The sequence below is a fragment of the Lactuca virosa genome, chromosome 4 (assembly GCF_052849685.1).
Source record: "Lactuca virosa cultivar CGN04683 chromosome 4, Lactuca_virosa_CGN04683_v6, whole genome shotgun sequence".
Classification (NCBI taxonomy): domain Eukaryota; kingdom Viridiplantae; phylum Streptophyta; class Magnoliopsida; order Asterales; family Asteraceae; genus Lactuca; species Lactuca virosa.
Genome location: NC_136429.1, coordinates 458,546 through 481,669, shown reverse-complemented (window position 1 = coordinate 481,669; position 23,124 = coordinate 458,546). Strand labels below are relative to the sequence as shown.

At 43.2% G+C, this 23,124-nt stretch overlaps 1 protein-coding gene across 2 annotated transcripts; it reads left to right on the top strand.

The window, feature by feature from the left end:
• Nucleotides 1-19,799: 19,799 nt before the first annotated feature.
• On the top strand, nucleotides 19,800-22,522 carry LOC145169109 (Major facilitator superfamily protein). Of its 2 annotated transcripts, none has more exons than XM_079087681.1 (5): nucleotides 19,800-19,988; nucleotides 20,084-20,319; nucleotides 20,509-20,726; nucleotides 20,887-21,467; nucleotides 21,544-22,522. In XM_079087681.1, exons 1-5 carry the CDS (start codon nucleotides 19,831-19,833, stop codon nucleotides 22,397-22,399), a joined length of 2,049 nt encoding a protein of 682 aa, XP_078943807.1. In that variant the 5' UTR covers nucleotides 19,800-19,830; the 3' UTR covers nucleotides 22,400-22,522. The 2 variants fall into 2 exon arrangements, with proteins under 2 accessions (XP_078943807.1, XP_078943806.1); XM_079087680.1 differs by having other exon boundaries at nucleotides 20,063-20,319.
• The last annotated feature ends 602 nt before the right edge of the window (nucleotides 22,523-23,124 follow it).

Genomic DNA, 23,124 nt, shown 5'->3' with positions numbered 1-23,124 from the left:
GGGCTTAGGGTCTTCCCCAGAGTGTTCCACCAGCGAACAGCGCCACCTCTGAACTGACGCACTACAAATGTGGTTTGTAACTTGCCTTGGCAACCACATGTGATGAAAGCCAATTCCATTTCCGAGATCCAATCCATTACTCCGACGAGATCTTCTTTTCCAGTGAAAGTTGATGGCTTGCAAGTCATAAAGTCTTTATACTTGCATCCATTTCTATCCACTCTGTCCTCGTGGTTATTCCTCCTAACCACAAGCGGTTCAGTTTGACCAACAGATCTACTGTAATTCCCTTCCTCAGACTGACTGTCATTTAATTTAGGTTGTTCAACATGTATTGAAGGTTCATTCCTGTTGTTCAGCAATAGTTGTCTCGTTTCCTCCCTTTGTTCAGCCATCATTGTCTGAATCATGGCTTGTACTCCAACCATTGTGATCGGTTCTGGTGCAGCTTCTACTATTGGCACCTGTTCTATCACTTGGGGTTGAGGTTGTTGATTTCTATTTTCATTTCCAGCTCCACTTTGCCGTTTTGATCTATACACCAAATTTAGGCGAATTTAGATCTTTATTCACGATAGACGTTTAAATATTCATTATCACTCCGAAACGTTACATGCTAGTTCTAATATCGTAGTAGTACACTTAGAATCCTAAACACATAAGATTTCCAGATCTAGTCGGCAACAGACCATAGAAAAGACAGATTTAGTTTATGCTTTTAAAATAAAATCAGAGTAATCTTCCAAAAGATGTTGCGGAATTTGTCCCCAAAACAAAAAATGATAAAAATTTATCAAAGCATTTCTTAAAGAAATGTATTTTCATTATATAATAAAACCTCGGGATGTCATGTTCCGATACAGACCAAAAGCAAAAACAATACATTATAAGCCTTACTACAGTTATTTACATCTACTGACCTATAATCCAAAAATCCATCGTCATCATCCAACTATGCTCTAGGTCCACTACCAGTAATATAAAAAGCTGAGTGGGTCAGGCTTGGGAGTCTGGTGAGAATATAGGGTTTTCAACCCACAAATAATAATAAATTTATTAATTTCATCAACCAATAATAAATTTATTAGTTTCATCAACCAACAATAACCCTGATTACTCGTTCTCGTTATCCTCACTTTACGTCCCTAAACACCTATCATAAGGGACCTAGTCTAAGGATTTTCATCGGGGTGACAACACTGCTTTAGGGATTCCTCAGCAATTTATGTCAAATAAGGCAACCATGAGGGGAATGGATTACACCAGCGAACATATAGTTCACCGACACCTACAGGTTGCGAGCCTGCTAGCGTTCCACTGGACTATCTAGAAAGGTCCGTGATCGTCATCTATGCTCCGCTAGATGACAACAACAACAACAACAACAACAACAACAACATCGAGGCCTCTCATCATTTTAACACACATCAACTATTTCATCTACCCATGTTTTACCCAACATATTTGTAGATAAAAATACATATACAGTTTAAAACTTGTATAAAACATCTATTCAACACCCATCTCAAATAAACAAACAATATAATTACACATAGCACGTATTTTATAGAAAATACTTCATATCTATGTGTAAGATGAAAGTGACTAAACACTCACCTTATTTAACGATAATCGGGCAGCACTTTGTTTCTTAAAACGATCGTTTCCGATAAAACCTGGATGTTTTCCCAAAAACCAAGCTTCACGGGGGTAGAGTTTCGTCTCGAAAAACTCTTTTCTCGGGATCTTCGGGCTCTCCGGGGCTTGCTTACGATGCTAGGATGATACAATAGGATTGGGGGTATTTATAGCAACATTCAAGAAAGTTTAAGGGTGAGAGGAGTAAAATGGTAACATCAATTCGGCTGGCATCATCCGCTATTTATAGTGACTGGATACTCGAGTTACGTTGGGCGTAACTATACAGTACGTGGGGCGTACTGCTACTTCAACTAGTACGTTGGGCGTACATCGAGTACGTTGGGCGTACTAAGAGATTGTCTCGGACGCGTCAAGGCTACGATATGTGTCTCTTATGCGAAGGAGTAGGGAGGGTGACGAACTCCGGAACACTTACACGAGTACGATGGGCGTACTCCTTCGGACCAGGCTCGAAGTTTGTGCCCAAAATTTCTAAAATTGGTAACTTTCGCATACGAACTCTGTTTTTGACGTTCTTTATATCCACGCATAGGTGAAATTACGCTCTACAACTTTCGTTTAGACTCCGTCGGCTAATCTTGAATTATTTTTTAAAGTTATATTATTAACAGACCGGGACAGGAAAAGTCCGTTAAAAATTCATAACCTCTTCATCCGACGCCCGTTTTCGTATGTCTTTTTACCATTGAACTACTATCAACAAGATATTCGATTCTCGTTTAGGTTGTTTCAGCTAAAAATCACTCGATCTAAAATTCGAGTTTCGGGCTGCATACTGCTAAGCCGAAACTTAGAAAAATCATAACTTCCTCATACGAAGTCAGATTTGGGCGTTCTTTTTATGCATGCTCTCGGTTTAACGAACACTACGACTGTCGTTTAGATCACTAAGGCTAAAAAGCATTTTATCGCAAATTCACTTTTTATGTCACACTGCGTCGTGTTGGTTCTGTCGCGAAACTTCGGCATGTCATAACTTCTTCGTTATAACTCGAATTTCGGTATTCTTTATATCTCCGGAATCCTTGTTTCAACCACTACAACTCTCTTCAAAGATATTGGCTTTATTTAACATTTATTTTCGACGCTTATTTTTATCCTTAATTCATTAAATCATAATAATTAAGTATACAACACATAATACTCAAATAATACATCTTATTATTTCAAAACAAATTACAAAGGTTGGCCTAGACTATTACATCATCTTTAATGCCTAACCTAGAAACACGGGCGTTACAGTATCCCAGAAACATAGTCATAAAATGTGAGGAGCTGTACGATCACGTCTTTGCCTTCCCGCGATCATCTGAGGTACCTGAAACAAAAACTGAATCTGTAAGCCCAAAGATTAGTGAGTTCCCCCAAAATACCGATACACAACAAATAGCACATATACAACTAACAATATGTAATGGGTCCACAGCTTTACAAACTGGATTACCCTGGGCCCACAATGTGAGTCTGACTTGCCTTCCGGGCCCACAGCTCACATCTGGCTTGCCACTGAGCCCACAGTAAGAGTCTGGCATGCCCTGCCCGACCCTCATCTTGTATCTGGAATGCTCCTAAGTCCTCAGTATGAGTCTGGAATGCCCTACCCGGCCCTCAGCTCATATCTGGAATACTCTAGGGTTTGTCGGCTACCGCACGGAGCAGTACAACCTCAACCCCTCCCACATCATATGTCCACATATAACATAACTAATGCACATACAGAAAATCAGATATGACAAAGGTAGTCCTACATATCTACCAACTGGCATAGCAAACTAGCATGCATAACTAATTCATACTCAATCATAACACCTACTACTAGGATATCAGATCCTATGGGCCGGCATTGGTGCCTTCGACCCCTTAGTATAGTGACGATAACTCACCTCACAACTGTCGAACTGAAGTGATAAACTCAAACTCTCGAATCACAACCACGAACTCCACCACCTATATTTGCCATGAGACCATTCCCATAAATTTCCAATTTACTAAAATACCCCCAGAAGTGAAACTTGTCAACCCTTGGTCAAAGTCAAAGACAACGGTCAAGGTCAACAGTCCATGTTGACCTGACTCGTCGAATGCAACATACTGACTCGTCGAGTTCATTCAGAACTCACAAAGTCATAAAACCCTAGTCGACTCGTCGAGTTTCCAGGCAACTCGTCGAGTTCAAGCGTGTCCAAAAGTTGGGAAAACCCCATCTGACTCGTCGAGTCATCTTACTGACTCGCCGAGTCCATATAGAAACCACCCTCAGAAGATCTTCATCCGACTCGTCGAGTTGACCATGCAACTCGTCGAGTCCCTTTAGTCCATTACCCATTCAGACGATTTTAAGCCACCCCAAAGCTCCAAATTGCAGATCTAAGTTCCTAGGGCATACTTCCTACGTAAAGTTGCAAACTTTACGTACATGCAAGGTGCTTAGGGCCAAATCAAGCTAAATGAGAGGTTCTAGGTGAGGAAAAGGCATTATCTTGCTAAAGGCTAAAGCGTTATGACTATAGAGACCTAAGGAAATCCAGATCTGAAGTTACAACTTCAGATCTTACCCCAACACCCAAAATGATACCCAAATGTGCTAAAGTTGGCCTTAATCCCAACAAGGAGAAGATCTAGATAATGTAAAGCCATGGTAACGACTTGTTACCTTCAAGTGATGCTAAAATGGAGTAGAGTTCAGATCATAAAAACTGTTCCTTGCTCAAAGCTTCTTGATCTTCTAGCTCCTTTCACCAAGATCCACCTTCCAAGCTTAAAAACACACAAATATGGAGAGAAAACGCGATTTAGGGTTTCTGGGCTCAAAGGGGGATGTAAGGGAGGCTAATGACCCTTTAAATAGGGTGAAAAACCCCGAAAATTAGGGTTCATCCTCCAACTCCAACTCGTCGAGTCGGTATCCAACTCGTCGAGTTGGTCACTTAAAACACGCGACCAAATTCGTGCCTACTCGACGAGTCAGGGCATCCAACTCGTCGAGTCGACCTTTCAAATGGAAATATAAGACTGGGAAGTTTATACCCGAGAGTCGGGGTGTTACAATTCTCCCCCACTTCAACTAGACTTCATCCTTGAAGTCCGGTGCGGTGAACAACTCCGGATAATGCTCCCGCATTTCAGCCTCCGGCTCCCAAGTCCACTCAGATCCCCTCCGATGCTCCCATTGTACCTTTATCAAAGGTACTTCCTTGTTCCGTAGAACCTTCACTTTCCTCTCCAGAATGGCTACCGGCCTCTCTACATAATTCAGGCGCTCATCGACCTGAATATCATCTAATGACACTACCGCCTCTTCGTCCAGAACGCACTTCTGCAACTGCGAAACGTGGAAGGTACTTTGGATCTGATTAAGCTCCTCTGGTAGCTCGAGTCTATATGACACCTTTCCAACCCTGGGAATGATCCGGAATGGTCCAATGTATCAGGGACCCAATTTCCCCCTCTTCCTGAAGTGGATCACACCCTTCCAACTCAGATCGGCACCGGTCGGCGTAGCTCTTCTGCCGACTCTGTGCGGTCTGCAACCGCTGTCTAATCCGCTGAATCATCTCGGTAGTCTGCATGACTACCTCGGTCCGACCCATCACCCTATGACCCACGTCGCCCCAACAGACTGGGGTGCGGCATCTCCGTCCATACAACAACTCATAAGGTGGAGCACCAATGCTGGAGTGAAAGCTGTTGTTGTAGGAGAACTCTGCGAGGAGTAGGTAGGAGTCCCAGCTCCCACCAAAGTCAATGACACAGGCCCTCAACATATCCTCGAGAGTTTGTATGGTCCGCTCACTCTGGTCGTCCGTCTGCAGATGATAGGCTGTACTGAAGTGCAGCCGTGTGCCCATTTCCTTGTGGAACTTCTGACAAAATCAGGAGGTAAACCGAACATCACGGTCTGAGACGATAGAGACCGGAACCCCATGACGAGCGACAATCTCGCGTATATACACATCGGCCAGCTTCTCGGCCGATGAGCTCTCCCGAATGGGCAGAAAATGAGCACTCTTGGTCATTCGATCCATGATGAACCAAATAGTGTCGAACCCCTTCGCTGTTCTCGGTAGCTTGGTGATGAAGTCCATAGTGATCTACTCCCATTTCCACATGGGAATCTACAGAGGCTGCAGCTTGCCATGCGGCCTCTGGTGCTCGGCCTTGACCATCCTGCAGGTCAAGCACCTCTCAACATACCAAGCGATTTCTCGCTTCATGCATGGCCACCAGTAACTCAATCATAAGTCCCGGTACATCTTGGTGGCCCCCGGGTGAATAGAGAAGCGAGACTTATGAATATAGTCTGTCTGACCCCACCAGACATCGGAACCCAGAACCGACCGCAACGGGTCGATAATCCCTGGCTATCCTGAACAAAGCGGGTGTTCTAACCCCTAATCGTCTCAAGCTTCCAATTCTCCTGACGCATACCCTCTGTCTGGGCTTCCCTGATCAAGCCCACAAGTGGAGAATCCGCTGAAATCCTCATGCACGTCACTGGAGTGGAAGACCCAGCTGACTTGCGGCTCAAAACGTCCACAACCACGTTCTCTTTACCTGGGTGGTAAAGGATCTCACAGTCGTAGTTCTTGACTACATCCAGCCATCTGCGCTGTCTCATGTTCAGGTTCGGCTGATCCATGATGTGTCTCACGCTCTTGTGGTCCGTGTAAATGGTATAGAGGACCCCATAGAGGTAATTTATCCAAATCTTGAGAGCGAATACCACTGCTCCCAACTCCAGATCATGAGTAGGGTATCTTGTCTCATGCGACTTCAACTGACGCGATGCATAGCCTATCACCCGTCCTCTCTGCATGAGGACCGATCCCAGTCTCGTGATGGATGCATCACAGAACACCACAAAATCCTCAACTCCCTCCGGAAGAGTCAAGACTGGAGCCTTACATAGTCACTGTCTGAGGGTCTCAAATGCCCTCTGCTGCTCGGGGCCCCACTGGAAATCCATCCCCATCCTCGTCAGACGAGTGAGAGCTACTACAATCTTGGAAAAATCCTGTATGAATCTTCGGTAGTACCCCGCCAATCCCAAAAAGCTCCTGATGTCTGAGGGAGGTTTCAGAACCTCCCACTGCATAACCGCCTCGATTTTGGCCGGATCGACCAAAATTCCCTCTTGGTTAACGAGGTGTCCCAGGAACTGGACCTCTCGTGACCAAAACTCGCATTTCGAGAACTTGGCATAAAGCCGTTCCCGCCTCAGAACTCCTAATAACTCCCGCAGATGCTCCTCATGCTGCTCTCGGGTCTTGGAATACACCAAGATATCGTATATGAACACTATGACCGAGCGATCGAGCATCAGTCTGCAGACCCGATTCATCAGTTCCATAAATATTGTTGGCGCGTTGGTGAGCCCAAGCGGCACCACCACGAACTCGTAATGTCCGTAACGAGTTCGGAACGTGGTCTTCTACATGTCCTCCTCCCTGACCCTGACCTGATGGTACCCGTACCTCGGGTCTATCTTGGAGAACCAAGATGCTCCCTGCAACTGATCGAAAAGATCATCTATCCTCGGGAGTGGATAACGATTTCTCACCGTTAACTTGTTCAACTCCCGGTAATCAATTCACATCCGGTGTGAACCATCCTTCTTCCCGACGAAGAGTATCGGCGCTCCCCACGAGGAACTGCTCGGACGAATGAACTGCTTTCCCAGCAATTCCTGCAGCTATGATGACAGCTCCTGCATCTCTGGTGGTGCCAACCGGTACGACGCCTTGGCGATATGGGCCGCACCCGACACTAGGTCGATTCTAAACTCAACCTGCCTCTCCGGAGGCACTACGGGAAACTCCTCCGGAAACACGTCAGCAAACTCTTTGACCACTGGAACCTCTGATACTAAAACCTGATCCCTGACCCGCATATCCACCATATATGCTAGATAACCCGCACACCCGTGCTGAATGTACTTCCGAGCCCTGGCAGCCGAACAAAACCCTAATCCCAATCTAGTGCCCTCGCATAAACAATCAGTTCTCCCCCACTTGGGGTTCGAACTACTACCCGCTGACCCTCACAGTCGATCATGGCACCGAAGCGACTAAGCCAGTCCATACCCACGATTACACATACATCCCCCATGGGAATCAGGATCAGGTCTATCGGGAAAGACACTCCGAAGATCTCCAATATGTAACCCCGATAGGCCGAAAAAGCGGAAATCTCGTGTTCGTTGGCGATAGAGAGTCGCAACGGACACTCTAGCTCTCCTACTGGCAAACTAAACTCCCTATTGAAAGACTGAGAGACAAACGACCAACTCGCCCCCGAGTCAAATAATACCAAAGCAGGTAAGGAGTTCACTAAAAACGTACCTAACCACAGGTACAAACATATAAGCATAAAACAGATATAGTCAGTAAGATAAGGGATAGAAACATACCAGCAACCACATCCGGTGCTGCTCTGGCCTCCTCGGCTGTAAGCAGGAAGGCGCGTCCCTGGGCCCTCGGGGGCTCTGCTCTACCCGGTCTCCCATCTGTAATCCTGAGTGTAGCTGGAGTGGGAGCCTGCGCCGGCTTGGCGGCGAGTAACAAACAGTTGGCCTTCAAGTGGCCAACCTGATCACAGTGGTAACATAGTCTCATACTCGGAACCGAGGCGGGCTGGTGACAATCCTTCGTATAATCCCCCTCATTTCCACACTTGTGGCACCCGCTACCTGTTCGACAAACCCCAGAATGACCCTTGCCGCACTTTCCACAAGTGCGGCCCTGCTGACCCCCGGTCCTAGAATCAGCGATCTTAGACCGCTTCGGCGCCGACTGTGACTGCGCCGGGGCCTGCCGCTGCTCCCTCAACTGCAGCTCAATCTCCAACTCACGCCGCCTAGCGGCCTCCTATAACTCTAGTGAGGTATCACACCGTTGGGTAGAAACAAACTGACAGATGTCAGTCTTGAGCATGCTCAGATAACGTGTCATCTGAGCCTTCTCAGAGGCAAACTCCGGCCATAACATCGCCCTCTCTGTGAACATGCGGGTGATCTCCGTCAACGACTCACTATTCTGTCTCAACCCCAAAAACTCATGAGCTAACCGTTCCCGCTCAACCTGTGGCATGTAACGCGCACGAAACATATCCCTGAACTGCTCCGAGGTATCTGCAGCTCTCTGATCATCCGAGTACGATCCAGTCGTCAACCTCCACCAATCCTTTGCCCCGGACCTCAGCAGGTTCAGGGCACATCTAACCTTCTGGTCAGTAGGACATGAATATGTAAAGAAGCACCCCTCCACGTCAGAAACCCACCTAATGGCTTTGATGGGGTCCCGAGTCCCATCAAAAGTAGGGGGCTTCATGTTATCGGAGTCCCTGTACTGAAAAGCCCAACTGGATCCTCCCCTGCCGCCGTTACAGCTGATACAGCTGCTGCGGCAGCCGTCTCTGCAAGGGTTGCATAGCGCTCGTCGAAATAATCAACCATGGCGGTCTTAATAGACCCAAACATCTCCGGCAGCTGTGCCCGGAACAAAGTAGCAACCTCATCATGCAGGATCTCTCGAATCCTGGCGTCTAGCTCATCCTTCCTCATCTGACCAATAATCTCGGGCACTGTCGGTCCCTCCTGACCGCCATCTCCTGATCCTGATCCTGATCCGGATCCAGTCACAAAGCGCGTATGGGTCCTGTGCTTTCAGTAGTACGGGCCCATACTACCTTCCACACCTACCCATTTTCCTCAAGTATCATCACAACGCCCTAACTGTATACATAACATGACGAGCGCTAAATCCTCACTCCTAGAGGAATGCTAAATATCTCATAACTAGCCTACCGGCCTCGCACAACCCACCCATGAAACTTCCACCAACCCTGCAGCACTCGTGTATGCTAGCCATACATAACGCTGGACCCTATAGACTTTCAAATACCTGATCCTACCCTAAGCCCTTCATCAAACAAGAACAGGAAATAAGGCCAAACCAAACATTCTCAGGCTATAAGATCTTAATTATGTACGGCCGCGATGCATACACTAAGAAACTACAGTAATGATGTCAATTTCATATAAGGAAAAACCCTAGGCTATCAGGTATCATACAATCAGACAATTCTATCATGCAATTCCTGAAGATCCCTAGCCTAGTACTAGCATGTTGTTCTATCATATCATAATATCAAATATTTGTATGGTATTTTGGGGTTTACTTACTGGCTTCGGCTGATCGTACCCTCTGCATCCCCTTTTAGTATTTTGAAAACCATTGAAAATCATTTTGAAAATCGTTTCCTTGATTTGAGACTGGATTCACATGAGTGTTCCTCCAATTCACTCAAACCAAGGCTCTGATACCAACTTGTAACATTCATAAAAATCAGGCAAAATTTAAACTTTTAAAAACACGTAGAAACCAACAGTTATTACAAATTTGTTTTCAAAACAGTTCTATATCAGAGTATCCCAGAAACATAGTCATAAAATGTGAGGAGATGTACAATCATGCCTTTTCCTTCCCGCGATCATCTGAGGTACCTGAAACCAAAACTGAAACAGTAAGCCCAAAGCTTAGTGAGTTCCCCCAAAATACCGATACACAACAAATAACACATATAGAAATAACATCATGTAATGGGTCCACAGCTTTATAGACTGGATTACCCCTGGGCCCACAGTGTGTGTCTGGCTTGCCTTCCGGGCCCACAACTCACATCTGTCTTGCCACAGAGCCCACAGTACGAGTCTGGCATGCCCTTCCCGACCCTCAGCTCGTATCTGGAATGCTCCTGAGTCCTCAGTATGAGTATGGCATGCCCTACCCGACCCTCAGCTCATATCTGGAATACTCTAGGGTTTGTCGGCTACCGCACGGAGCAGTACAACCTCAACCCATCCCACATCATTTGTCGACATATAACATAACTAATGCACATACAGATAATCAGATAGTGACAATGGTAGTCCTCCAGATCTACCGACTGACATAGCAAACTAGCATGCATAACTAATTCATACTCAATCATAACACCTACTACTAGGATATCAGATCCTATGGGCCGACATTGGTGCCTTCGACCCCTTAGTATAGTGAGGATAACTCACCTCACAACTGTCGAACTGAAGTGATAAGCTCAAACTCTCGAATCACAACCACAAACTCCACCACCTATATTTTCCAAGAGACCATTCCCATAAATTTCCAATTTACTAAAATACCCCCAGAAGTCAAACTGGTCAACCCTTGGTCAAAGTCAAAGGCAACAGTCCATCTTGACCTGACTCGTCGAATGCAGCATACTGACTTGTCGAGTTCATTCAAAACTCACAAAGTCATAAAACCCTAGTCGACTCGCCGAGTTTCCAGGCAACTCGTCGAGTTCAAGCATGTCCAAAAGTCGGGAAAACCCCATCTGACTCGTCGAGTCATCTTACTGACTCGCCGAGTCCATATAGAAACCACCCTCAGGCAATCTTCATCCGACTCATCGAGTTGACCATGCAACTCGTCGAGTCCCTTTAGTCCATTACCCATTCAGACGATTTGAAGCCACCCCAAAGCTCCAAATTGCAGATCTAAGTTCCTAGGGCATACTTCCTACGTAAAGTTGCAAACTTTACGTACATGCAAGGTGCTTAGGGCCAAATCAAGCTAAATGAGAGGTTCTAGGTGAGGAAAAGGCATTATCTTGCTAAAGGCTAAAGCTTTATGACTATAGAGACCTAAGGAAATCCAGATCTGAAGTTACAACTTCAGATCTTACCCCAACACCCGAAATGATACCCAAATGTGCTAAAGTTGGCCTTAATCCCAACAAGGAGAAGATCTAGATAATGTAAAGCCATGGTAACGACTTGTTACCTTCAAGTGATGCTAAAATGGAGTAGAGCTCAAATCCTCAACTGTTCCTTGCTCAAAGCTTCTTGATCTTCTAGCTCCTTTCACCATGATCCACCTTCCAAGCTTAAAAACACACAAATATGGAGAGAAAACGCGATTTAGGGTTTCTGGGCTCAAAGAGGGATGTAAGGGAGGCTAATGACCCTTTAAATAGGGTGAAAAACCCCGAAAATTAGGGTTTCATCCTCCAACTCCAACTCGTCGAGTCGGTCCTCCAACTCGCCGAGTTGGTCACTTAAAACACGCGACCAAATCCGTGCCTAGTCGACGAGTCAGGGCATCCAACTCGTCGAGTTGACCTTTCAAATGGAAATATAAGACTGAGAAGTTTATACCTGAGAGTTGGGGTGTTACAGTAACTCCTCGGGAAAGACATCCCAAAACTCATGTACAACCGGCACACTGCCCACATCTGTCGTGGTCTCAACCCTCGTATCCGAGATATATGCCAGAAATCCCGTACAGCCCTGCTGCAGAAATATCCTAGCCCTCGCAGCTGAACAGAGGGTTGGCCCTTGTGAGGCCCTATCACCATGAATAACCAGTTCTCCCCCACTTAGGGTTCGAACCCTCACCAACTGGCGCTCGCAATCGATCATGGCCCCATTGACCCCCAACCTGTCCATCCTGACAATCACCTTCAGCCCTCACAACGATATCGGGAGTAGATCAACACGAAAGCTCTCCCCAAGCACATTCAGGACACAGTCCCGATACACCCTCGCAGCACTCACAGTTCGGTCATCTACAATCTCCACCTCGAGCGGGGAATCCAAAATTCCCGGCACATCTCGAAACTTCTTGCTAAGCGCAAGAGACATAAACGATCGGGTAGCTCCCGAATCGAATAAAACGTGAGCCGATATACCATTAACCAAAAAGGTCCCTATACACAAGCATAGTATACACATAAGCAATGCAATAAATATAGAGCAGGAAAGAATAAACACATAGCAGCCACAACGTATGGCGCTGCCCGAGCCTCCTCGATAGTCAACTGAAATGTGCGGCTCTTCACCGCTGGAGCATCCGCCTTAGCAGGGCGGCCATCAGTAGTCCTCATTGTGACGGGCGCAGGCGCCACCACTGCTCCTCCTCCCAGCAACCTTGGAAAATGGACCTTTTTATGGCCAGTCTGGTTGTAGTGGAAACAAATCAGGCCCTTCTTAGGGCAATCCCTACTCAAGTGACCCGGCTCGCCACATACGTAACACCCTGAGCCTGCCATCCGACAAACCCCATTGTGTGGTTTACCGCACTTGTCACACCGCCCACGGCCCTGCTTGCCCCTACTGGAAGAAGCCGATGTCTTAGGCTTCTTAGCATGACCTACTGCTGTCTGTGCCTACTCCGGCTTCCGCTTAGTGCGGAAGTCCAACTCCATCTCCCGCTCACGGGCCTTCTCCACCATCTCATTCAGGGTTTTACACCCTGTAAAGCTCACAAACTCCCAGATATCATCCCTCAGCATGGAATGATACCTGGTCCGCCTCATATCCTCATCTGTAGCATACTGTGGGATCAACAGTGCTTGTTCCCAAAACTTGGCGGTGATCTCCGCCACAGTCTCGTTGGTCTGCTGGAGGTCATGAAACTCTCTCATAAGCCGTTTCACCTCAATAGATGGTGCAAACTCCAAATCAAATCGCCGAACAAACTCGGCCCATGTCATCTCAGCCACACCGGCTGCCCCCACCTGACTAATCACCTCTTCCCACAAGTATCGGGCTTTGTCTCTCAGCATACATGAAGCAAAACCCACCTTTGCCGCATGAGGGCAAGAACTCGTGCACTAGGAGTTCTCTATATCCGCCACCCAACTTCGGCTAACAATAAGGTCTCTGACCCCGAAAAACTTCGGCTAACGAGGGAGTTCGGGCCCCGACCTGGCCCGCAACAATCTTGACTCTGAATGACCTGAGCCTCTCCTCCATAATCTCCATCATACCCTCCTTCACCGACCCAAAGATCACTGGGGTAGCGTCAAGGATGCCCCTCATCACCTCGGTTGCAATGAGCTCGCGCAGCCTCTCATCAACGGGCTCAATACCGCTGCCCGACTCGGATCCGGATCAAGATCTTGATCCCCCTGCTCCCAATCGTGTCACCACCATGCTGAACTGAAATGTTATAAATCATAATGAGCAGGGTATCCATATAGGGGATCTTCCCACACCGGTCCTCCTTAGAGCTTTCAGGTCTAACATTGGTTCGGGTACAGGTCCTGTGCTTTCAGTAGTACGGGCCAAATACTACCTTCCACACCTACCCGTAACTTCCCCAAGGCTCTACTTGATAACTCCAATTTGTCCCAAAATAAATCATATCCCACAGACTATCACATATCTCAAATCCTAGGCTATCCTAAGATTTGCTCTACCCACGTCAATCAGACCAATCATAACAGGTTGCCTTTATGCATGCAAATTATACACATAAAAGGATCAAATAGACTTTCGAATAAGAGATTCTACCCTAGGACCACAACCAGACAAGGAACATGAAATAAGGTCAAATCAATCATTCTAAGGCTATAAGCTCCTAACCGTATACAATTTTAAAAGCATAAATGTAGCAAGATCCATACGAATATCATAACTCAAATATCAGTATAACATGGCTAACATATTGGGGAACTACTTACTTGGATCAGCCGATCACGTGCGTTGCACTCTCCTCTTTTCCATTCTTTAAAAGTTTTAACTTTTATTTTATTTTTTGAAAACAATTTTACCATTTCCTTAGTTTGATTCCTGACACACCCGAGAGTGTGCCCGAATCCCTCAAACCAAGGCTCTGATACCAACTTGTAATGACCCAATTTTCAAAAGAAAATTTTCATTTTTAATTAGCCAAAACACTTTTCCATAAATCATAAAATCTCAATACAATTGTTTTCAAATTCGTAACAACAATAATTTTATTTCAAAACATCAGAGCGTCCCATCAAAACACTGGAGAGAGAGAGAGTACATGCCTCGCCTCAAGCCTTGCCCTTGCCCTTGGGCTCAGATGCACCTGAAACAAATCCACAAACTGTAAGCTAATGCTTAGTGAGTTCCCCAGAGCATACCCCACACACAATCCACATAACACATATCATATTAGCTATAAAAGCTACATATATCACATAAGCCATGCATACAATCATATAAGGATGCCATGGGCTCCCCCGCATGGTCTTATACCAAAGTGTCATGGGCTCCCCCATGGTCTTTAACTGACAAGCCATGGGTTCCCCCACATGGTCTTTCATCTGACTGCCATGGGCTCCCCCATGGTCTTTAACTATCAAGCCATGGGCTCCCCCACATGGTCTTATCCAAGTGCCATGGGCTCCCCCATGGTCTTCCCTGCAAGTATCATATAATCACTAGCATACCACTTAGCATATATCTACCTATCATACCACATATCTACTACAACTAGTGTACCACATATCACAAAATGGGCCGGCCTTGGTGCCTTAGACCCATTGGTATGGTGAGAAGACTCACCTCTTGAAATGTTGAACTGACAAGCTAAGATCAGATAAATCCCACGTACTACTCCAACTCAACTGCCTATAATCGTCATGTGATTAACTTGTCACAATCCCGAAATACCATAAATACCCTCAAAGTTAACCCTAGTCAACCCTGGTCAAAGTCAAGATCAACATTCAAAGCTCCAGATTGCATATCTAGCCTCCTAAGGCATGGTTTCCACATAAAGGTGTAAACTTTACGTGCATGCAAGCTCTTAATGCCAATACCAAGCTAAGGGAGGGGTTTAAACCAAAGATAAGGGCCAAAGCTTGATGCTTTTAGTAACTTTATGACTCTAAGGACTTAGAGGAGTCCAAATCTGAAGTTGCAACTCCAGATCTTACCCAACACCCAAAATGCTCCACCAATATACAAGAAATGGCCCAAAAGTTCAAGAAAAGGGGATCTAATGCTAGAATGATCAAGATAACAACTTGTTACCTTCAAATGGGTGTCCAAACATGTCACACCCCCAAACCAGACGGCGGAAACGTCCGGGGGTGGATGACTTCATTTGTAGTATCACAAAACATGCAATATAGTAATCAAAGTACACACAACCATTGTATTTAAAAAGTATAAGTATTTACATGTGTTTCATCATTGTATATTGAAAACAAAATAGTTATACAGAAAAAGACAAGAGTCAAAATAGCTCCATCTTCTCAAAAGATCGGGGAGTACCTGTCTACTGGTTCCCTGAGAATACAAGTAATTTGAAAAGGGAGTATTAACATAAAGTTGAGTGAGTGCATAAGTATTTATGTTTGAAAGTATGTTTCTGTTTCTTGAATATGTAAACTGTTCTAGAAAATCTTATATTTTCTGCTGTATATGAAAAGTAGTTTAATCTCATAAAACCGTTCTGTTTGTAAACCAATGTTATGTATTTGTATTCCTTTATTTAAAACTTGTAACTGTGAGTGTGCCTGGTTCCACCAGCTGTTATTGTAAACTGTAATGTAATAATGTAAATTGTATCTTGTAAAACTAGTACTTTGAAAATGTACTTATGTTTAGTTAATTATACACTAACATATTGTTAATATCTTTTTAAAGAGTTATTATAACCATACTGACTATATGGCCTGACCCAACGCATTGAAGGCGTTGAAAACTGTTGATAACAACTGTCACTCGTAGGCGTGAATGCCTGACTGTAGCTAGCAGTCTGAGTGCGGAGTTGTCAATCCCAATATAGATCTATACACACATTGTTTCGATCCCCGGCTGGAGATTCTGGTTATAATGTCAGGTCTTTAAACTACATTGTTTAACTAAATTAAACAACCTGTATCAAATGACTCATAAAAAGCATATAAATGTTACATGTATAATAGTTATGAAAACCCAATCATTCTGAAATAAATGATTGACAGTATGTTCTTGAATTAGTATTCTTAACATGTATATGAAAGATATATACTCTTGATTAGTTTTGAATCAAACCTTTGTTCTTGTAAAACAATGTACTTTAGTATTCTTGAATCGTGAATTAATGTTCTGTGAATCATAAATTATACCTATTATAATTTATATGTACTTTCTGAATTGATACTGAGTATTCATGAATGTAACCCCTTGCTCAACATGTTACAAAGGGTATTTGAACCGAATGAAATAGCTTTTATACTTATATACATATACAAATATATATAATTAAAATTTAAATGACACTCAAACAAATAAGCGATACTTATAATCCCACATCCAAACAAGGAAAAGGAATCAAAGTGGGTTATCAGTCCTAAGCCTTTTAAATCTTATATATATATATATATATATATATATATATATATATATATATATATATATAATATGATTTCTGGGGAAAATATAAGTTTATAAAAACATTTAAAAGAAATTTTAATATTTTGAAATACTTTTGGTGACTTAATGTCATTTTAACACAATCTTTGAAAACCAATTGAATTGATGATAACTGAAATCCATTTTGATAAGATATTTGAAACCTTTTGTTTATAACACAAAATCTTTGTGTTAGACTTGTATTCCCCCCTTAAAACAGTAAAAACTATGAAAATACGGGGGTATGAACTCACCTGTGGTGAGTGATTCGAATGTAAGATTGATATAGGATGCTAAGTGTCAAGTGAAGACTCGAGCACAAACGGATCCTATTAAGCATATAATGACACATATATGGATATAATTAGTGTATATATAACAACTAATCTTGCTAGGGAACAACCTTAGGGACTAGGAAACACTTGGAATGAAGTGTTACAATCACACATGATTGTACTAAAGGTGTTTACGGCCACACACAAGGGTGTGTTTACGACCTAGATGTGTTCACAGCCATGGTGTTCACGACTATTGATGTTCTTGAGAAGGGTTTACGGCCAAGGGAGAAGTTATGGCCATAAACTCTTGATGTTTAAGCTAAAATGGTTGATTCTAGGGTGTAAATCAAGAGCCTCTAATTGATATCAAGTATATGGAAATGATACTTACGATTTGGAAGCTTGAAGGGGTGTTCACGACCCAAAGAAACTAGTGTGTGTTCTTGGTGTTCTTGATGTTCTTGAAGATCTAACCCAAAAGAGATGAATTCACGGATGAAATCAAGGGGTTTTACTAGATTAAGAAAGATATCAAGTAATAAATCGGAGAATCACTTACAACTTTGACGAGAATTAGAAGTGTTCTTGATGATACTTGAGAGAGAAATGAGTGTTCTTGAGTTGGAAGTGTGAGAAGTGAAGAAAATGAAGGAATATCATACATATGGAAGGAGTTCATGGCTAGCCAAGAGATTACGATCGTAATCTCTAGTTTACGGCCGTAAACTCCAAGTGTTGGAGTTTTCCGGCTTGAATGCTGCTCACTGAACTCTAGTAGATACTTCTTAACACCCAATCCTTGAATGTACTAGGCTTAGAACACTCAAACATACCCTTATCAATGCTAAAAGATAGTAGAAACAAGTCTGACTTGTGATTGAATTGAATGGCTTTACAAGATAGAAATTTCGGGTTGTCACAAAACGTTGTAGATGCTGGATCTACAGTCTCCTTCCTGCTCCAAGCTCCTCAATCTTCAAATTCCTTCAACTAAGTGCACCAAAAACTCTCTCTTAGCCTCTCAATCTCAAGGAAGTAGCAAGGAACGAATAGGGTTTCTTCTCTGGGTAGTGAAGTGGTAAAGGAGGCAACAAGAGGCAGATTAAGTCCATTAAATAGGGTGCAAACCCTAAAAGATAGGGTTTCCCTTTACAGCGCCTACTCGTCGAGTCGGGGCCTTCCGACTCGCCGAGTAGGATTTAAAATCTGCGGCCTCAATATGATCTCTACTCGACGAGCTGGAGCTCCCCAACTCACCGAGTCTCAGTACAAAACCCTAAAAACTTAACCAATTAAATAATACCTGGAACAGGTGTTACACAAAAACACACCAAAAAGACTAAAAAATTGCTCTAAGGAACTAAGGTTTCGATCTTTAAGCTCAAGGGGATTGAGACTGGTGGTAAGGGAGGCTTAGAGGGCATAAGGTCCTTTAAATATGGGTTAAACCCTCAAATTTAGGGTTTGGGGTCTGAACGAGCACGTCCATCGTACACATTAGTACGCCCAACGTATTGGATGAAACCCACGCCCCTCTTAAAAGGTTTACGCTCAGAGTACCCATTCGGTACGTCCCGCGTAAGGACTGAAATTTGTAAGATTTCTATATACATTTCAATCATAAATGAAATACCTGGAAACACGGGTTTACGAAATCAGTGGAAGGTTGTTGGCGGGAAGGGATGGCGGTGGATCTGTGGGTTTTAAATGTTTACCAATGTTCAAAGGAGGGGGCGCTGCATGAGACCGATAAAAGAGGAGTCAAAGATGATAGGGCAGAGTTGGCAGAGTTGCTGAGCTTAGATGCCTGAGAATAATAACGGTTACACACACAAATAGAGAGAGAGAGAGAGAGAGAGAGAGAGAGAGAGAGATTTACATTAAATAGAAAAAAGTATAAATAAAATACCAGGAGCAATTTAGTCATTGAGAAAAGAACCGTTTTTATGAATATTACAAGTTTTAGACTGAATCTAAGAAAAAATACAAACCATTTAGGGGGTGTTTGGATAGGGAAAAAATAGGCTGTTTATTGCTTATTGATTAATCCCACCGCAATAAGCAAATTTAAGTGTTTGGATAAGAGTCTTTAAAAACCAGCTTATTGCGGTAGGAATAAGCCAAATAAGCTGATTTTAATAAGCAAGGGGGGAAATGCTTATTGCTTATTGCTTATTGGTTATTTTACTCATATAAGCTGTTTTGTTTGCCAAACACATAAAATGCTTATTGCTTATTGCTTATTCCCACCGCAATAAGCTAATCCAAACACATTTTAAAAAAGTGTTTATTCCCACCTCAATAAGCAAATAAGCAATAAGCTAATAACTATTTATCCAAACACCCAGATTATTTTTGCAGCTTTGTATTTAATTATATAAACTAATCCAGTTTTATTTAATGGACTAAATTACTTAAAGGGCCGATGGAAGTCAACAGTTCAACACTATAGAGTCGCTTTTGCTTCTTCTTGGACAGGAATGACATGTCATAATGTGGTGGCTGGTGATTGTACGGTGTACCCACAACCGAAGAAGAAGGCTAATAAAACTTGTCATTAATAATGCATTAATGGTAGCAGCGTTATCTGTCCCATCCCAATCCTATCTGTTGCCTATTATTACCATTTGCCATTAATTCCTTCCAAACCCCACCCAAAACCGCACTTATTAGTTACTGATTAGCTGGATGTCTCTTTCTTTACTGTTTGCTTTCCGTAAATACATTCTCTTGCAACGCATGCCATGCTGTAGTGATGACGACGAGGGGATTGACATATTTACTCACCAACCGTCCCGATCCGCATTCACTTCACTTAATGATTCCGCCATGGGAGAGGATATCAGGTATTTTATATATACGGTACATATTAATGAATTTATGCCAATCTTATCTAATTGTCAAAGTTGAAATTCTCTAGTTGTTTGATATTGGGTATCAGAGAAATGAAGTCGCCTGAAGTTTTATCTGAAACGCCTGCGGTGGTAAGTATGGATGAAAATCCTGAGTCATTAAAAAGTAAGAAGCTTGGCATGTATTTTGTTGAATCCGACAACAGGCGTTCCCCTTTTGCCGGAGGGTATACCACGCTTGGTACCACACCTGTGAATATCCATGGGAAGCCTATCACCGATCTCTCCAAAACCGGAGGCTGGCTTGCTGCCTTCTTCATTTTTGGTAAATAACAAGACTACTACTTACACTTACTCTAGATCTAGGTGGTGATTGACGTATGACTTTTGCCTGCCGGGCCCTTAAGCTTGGTTATTATATAAAAAGAAGTGAATTATTAACCAACTAACTTGTCTTCTCCCTCTTCTTGATCGTTGATAGCAGACACCAGTGACTAACTGATACCAATTGCAGGGAATGAAATGGCAGAAAGAATGGCTTATTTTGGGTTGTCCGTGAACATGGTAGCCTTTATGTTCTATGTGATGCATCGGCCTTTCACTAGTTCAGCTAATGCCGTCAACAATTTTTTGGGAATATCACAGGCTTCCTCTGTTCTTGGTGGTTTTCTGGCTGATGCTTATCTTGGTCGATATTGGACTATTGCTATTTTCACTACCATATATCTTGTGGTGAGACATCTTAAAAACCCAATTATGAGTATAACTAGAACACGCCACACACCCATCCACACTAGTTATGAGTAGATCTATGCATGCATAATGTTGTTCAAATATTGAATTTAATGTTGTTCAAATATCTTGTGGTGACGTCTCTTTCTTTCAATTCAAGGGTTTAACAGGAATAACGTTATGCGCCACGTTGAATGTGCTGGTGCCTAATCAAGATGAGTGCAACCAGCTTTCACTGTTATTAGGAAACTGTGAACCTGCAAAACCATGGCAAATGTTTTATCTTTATACAGTCCTTTACGTGACTGGTTTTGGAGCAGCTGGTATCAGGCCTTGTGTGTCTTCTTTTGGAGCAGATCAGTTTGACGAGAGGAGCAGAGATTATAATACCAATCTCGACAGGTTCTTCAATTTGTTCTACCTCTCTGTGACAATGGGGGCAATTGTGGCATTTACTGCTGTAGTCTACATTCAAATGGAACTTGGATGGGGTTTTGCCTTTGGTGCTTTGGCTGTAGCTATGGCAATCTCCAACATAGTATTCTTTGTTGGTACTCCATTATACCGACACCGGATGCCCGGGGGCAGCCCTCTGACTCGCGTTGCTCAAGTCCTCGTTGCTGCTTTCCGGAAACGAAATGCTTCATTTGATAGTAGCGAATATGTTGGACTATATGAGCTTCAGGGGAAGAGATCTGCTGTCAAAGGCAGCGGCAAGATAGCTCATACAGATGATTTCAGGTAAGGATCTTTTTTTCCCCCTCTAAATGTGCACATGATATCCATCCATAACATATATAGGAGGCGTCTTGTGTAGATGTTTGGACAAAGCAGCTCTTAGACTGAAAGAAGATGGGACAAATATGAGTCCTTGGTACCTTTGCACTGTCACCCAAGTGGAAGAAGTAAAAATCCTGTTGAAGCTGATCCCAATTCCGACATGTTCCATAATGCTAAGTGTGATCTTGACTGAGTACTTGACTCTATCAGTACAGCAGGCATATACACTCAACACTCACATGGGGCGTCTGAAACTTCCAGTAACATGCATGCCCGTTTTTCCAGGTCTCAGCATATTTCTTTTGCTATCTCTTTACTACGTCATATTTGTCCCTCTGTCAAGACGCATCACGGGTCATCCACGTGGGGCTTCTCAGCTTCAGAGAGTGGGGTTGGGTTTGGCTATCTCGATCGTGTCTGTGGGCTGGGCTGGGGTTTTCGAGAGATACAGAAGGAATTATGCGATAAGAGAAGGGTATGAGGGCAGTTTTCTGAGTCCAATGCCTGGGCTGAGTGCTTACTGGCTGTTGATCCAGTATTGCCTCATTGGCCTGGCTGAGGTATTTTCCGTTGTGGGATTATTGGAATTTCTGTACGAGGAGGCCCCGGATGCTATGAAAAGCATCGGTTCCGCCTATGCTGCTGTAGCTGGTGGTTTGGGCTGCTTTATCGCCACTATATTGAACAGCATCATCAACTCTTTGACAGGGAATGAAGAGAAAAGACAGACTTCCTGGCTGTCCCAGAACATAAACACAGGAAGATTTGATTATTTCTATTGGCTTCTGACGGCTCTTAGTATCATCAATTTCTGCGTGTTTCTCTACGCAGCACGCAGGTACAAGTACAGAGTCACAGATACTGTTGAAACCAAGGATCTACCACAGCGGTAGCTACCTAGCTAGGGACTACGTCTTCGTGTTTGGAGTTGATTTGAGAAATGATATTGCATATACTTTAGCAATCACTTGGAAAATGTATATGATGCCATGAATTTAAAGAAAGAGAATTTAGTCCTTCTGTCTCTACAAACTTAATATATATATATATATATATATATATATATATATATATATATATATATATATATATATATAGGGCTAGGTTATAATGCGGATGGACAATTATTGTGCGGACGTGTGGACAGTCCGATTCTATGAGAATTACTAAGAGAATAAGTTGTTTAGTAATGCGAATACGTTCAACCTTACAACAATATCGTCATTTTCATGCATTCTCACTAATTCTTATTCATTTTTGTTCTCACAAATCGTTTTTCACTCATTTTCATTCCGACAAAATACGACTCAATAAACATATTGACAACATTCTGACAGAATGAAAATAATAATAAAAAGTCTATAATAACATTATAGACAATTTAATTAGTGAGAATGTGTGATAATGACAATAGTTATTTAAGACTGAACGTATTCATATTATCAAACAACATATTTTCTTTGTCATTTTCACAGAATAGCATTGTCCACACGTCCGCACAATATAAGTTCATCCACATTTGAACCTAACTCTCTCTCTCTCTCTCTCTCTCTCTATATATATATATATATATATATATATATATATATATGTATTCAATTGTGTCGGTTGAGAATGA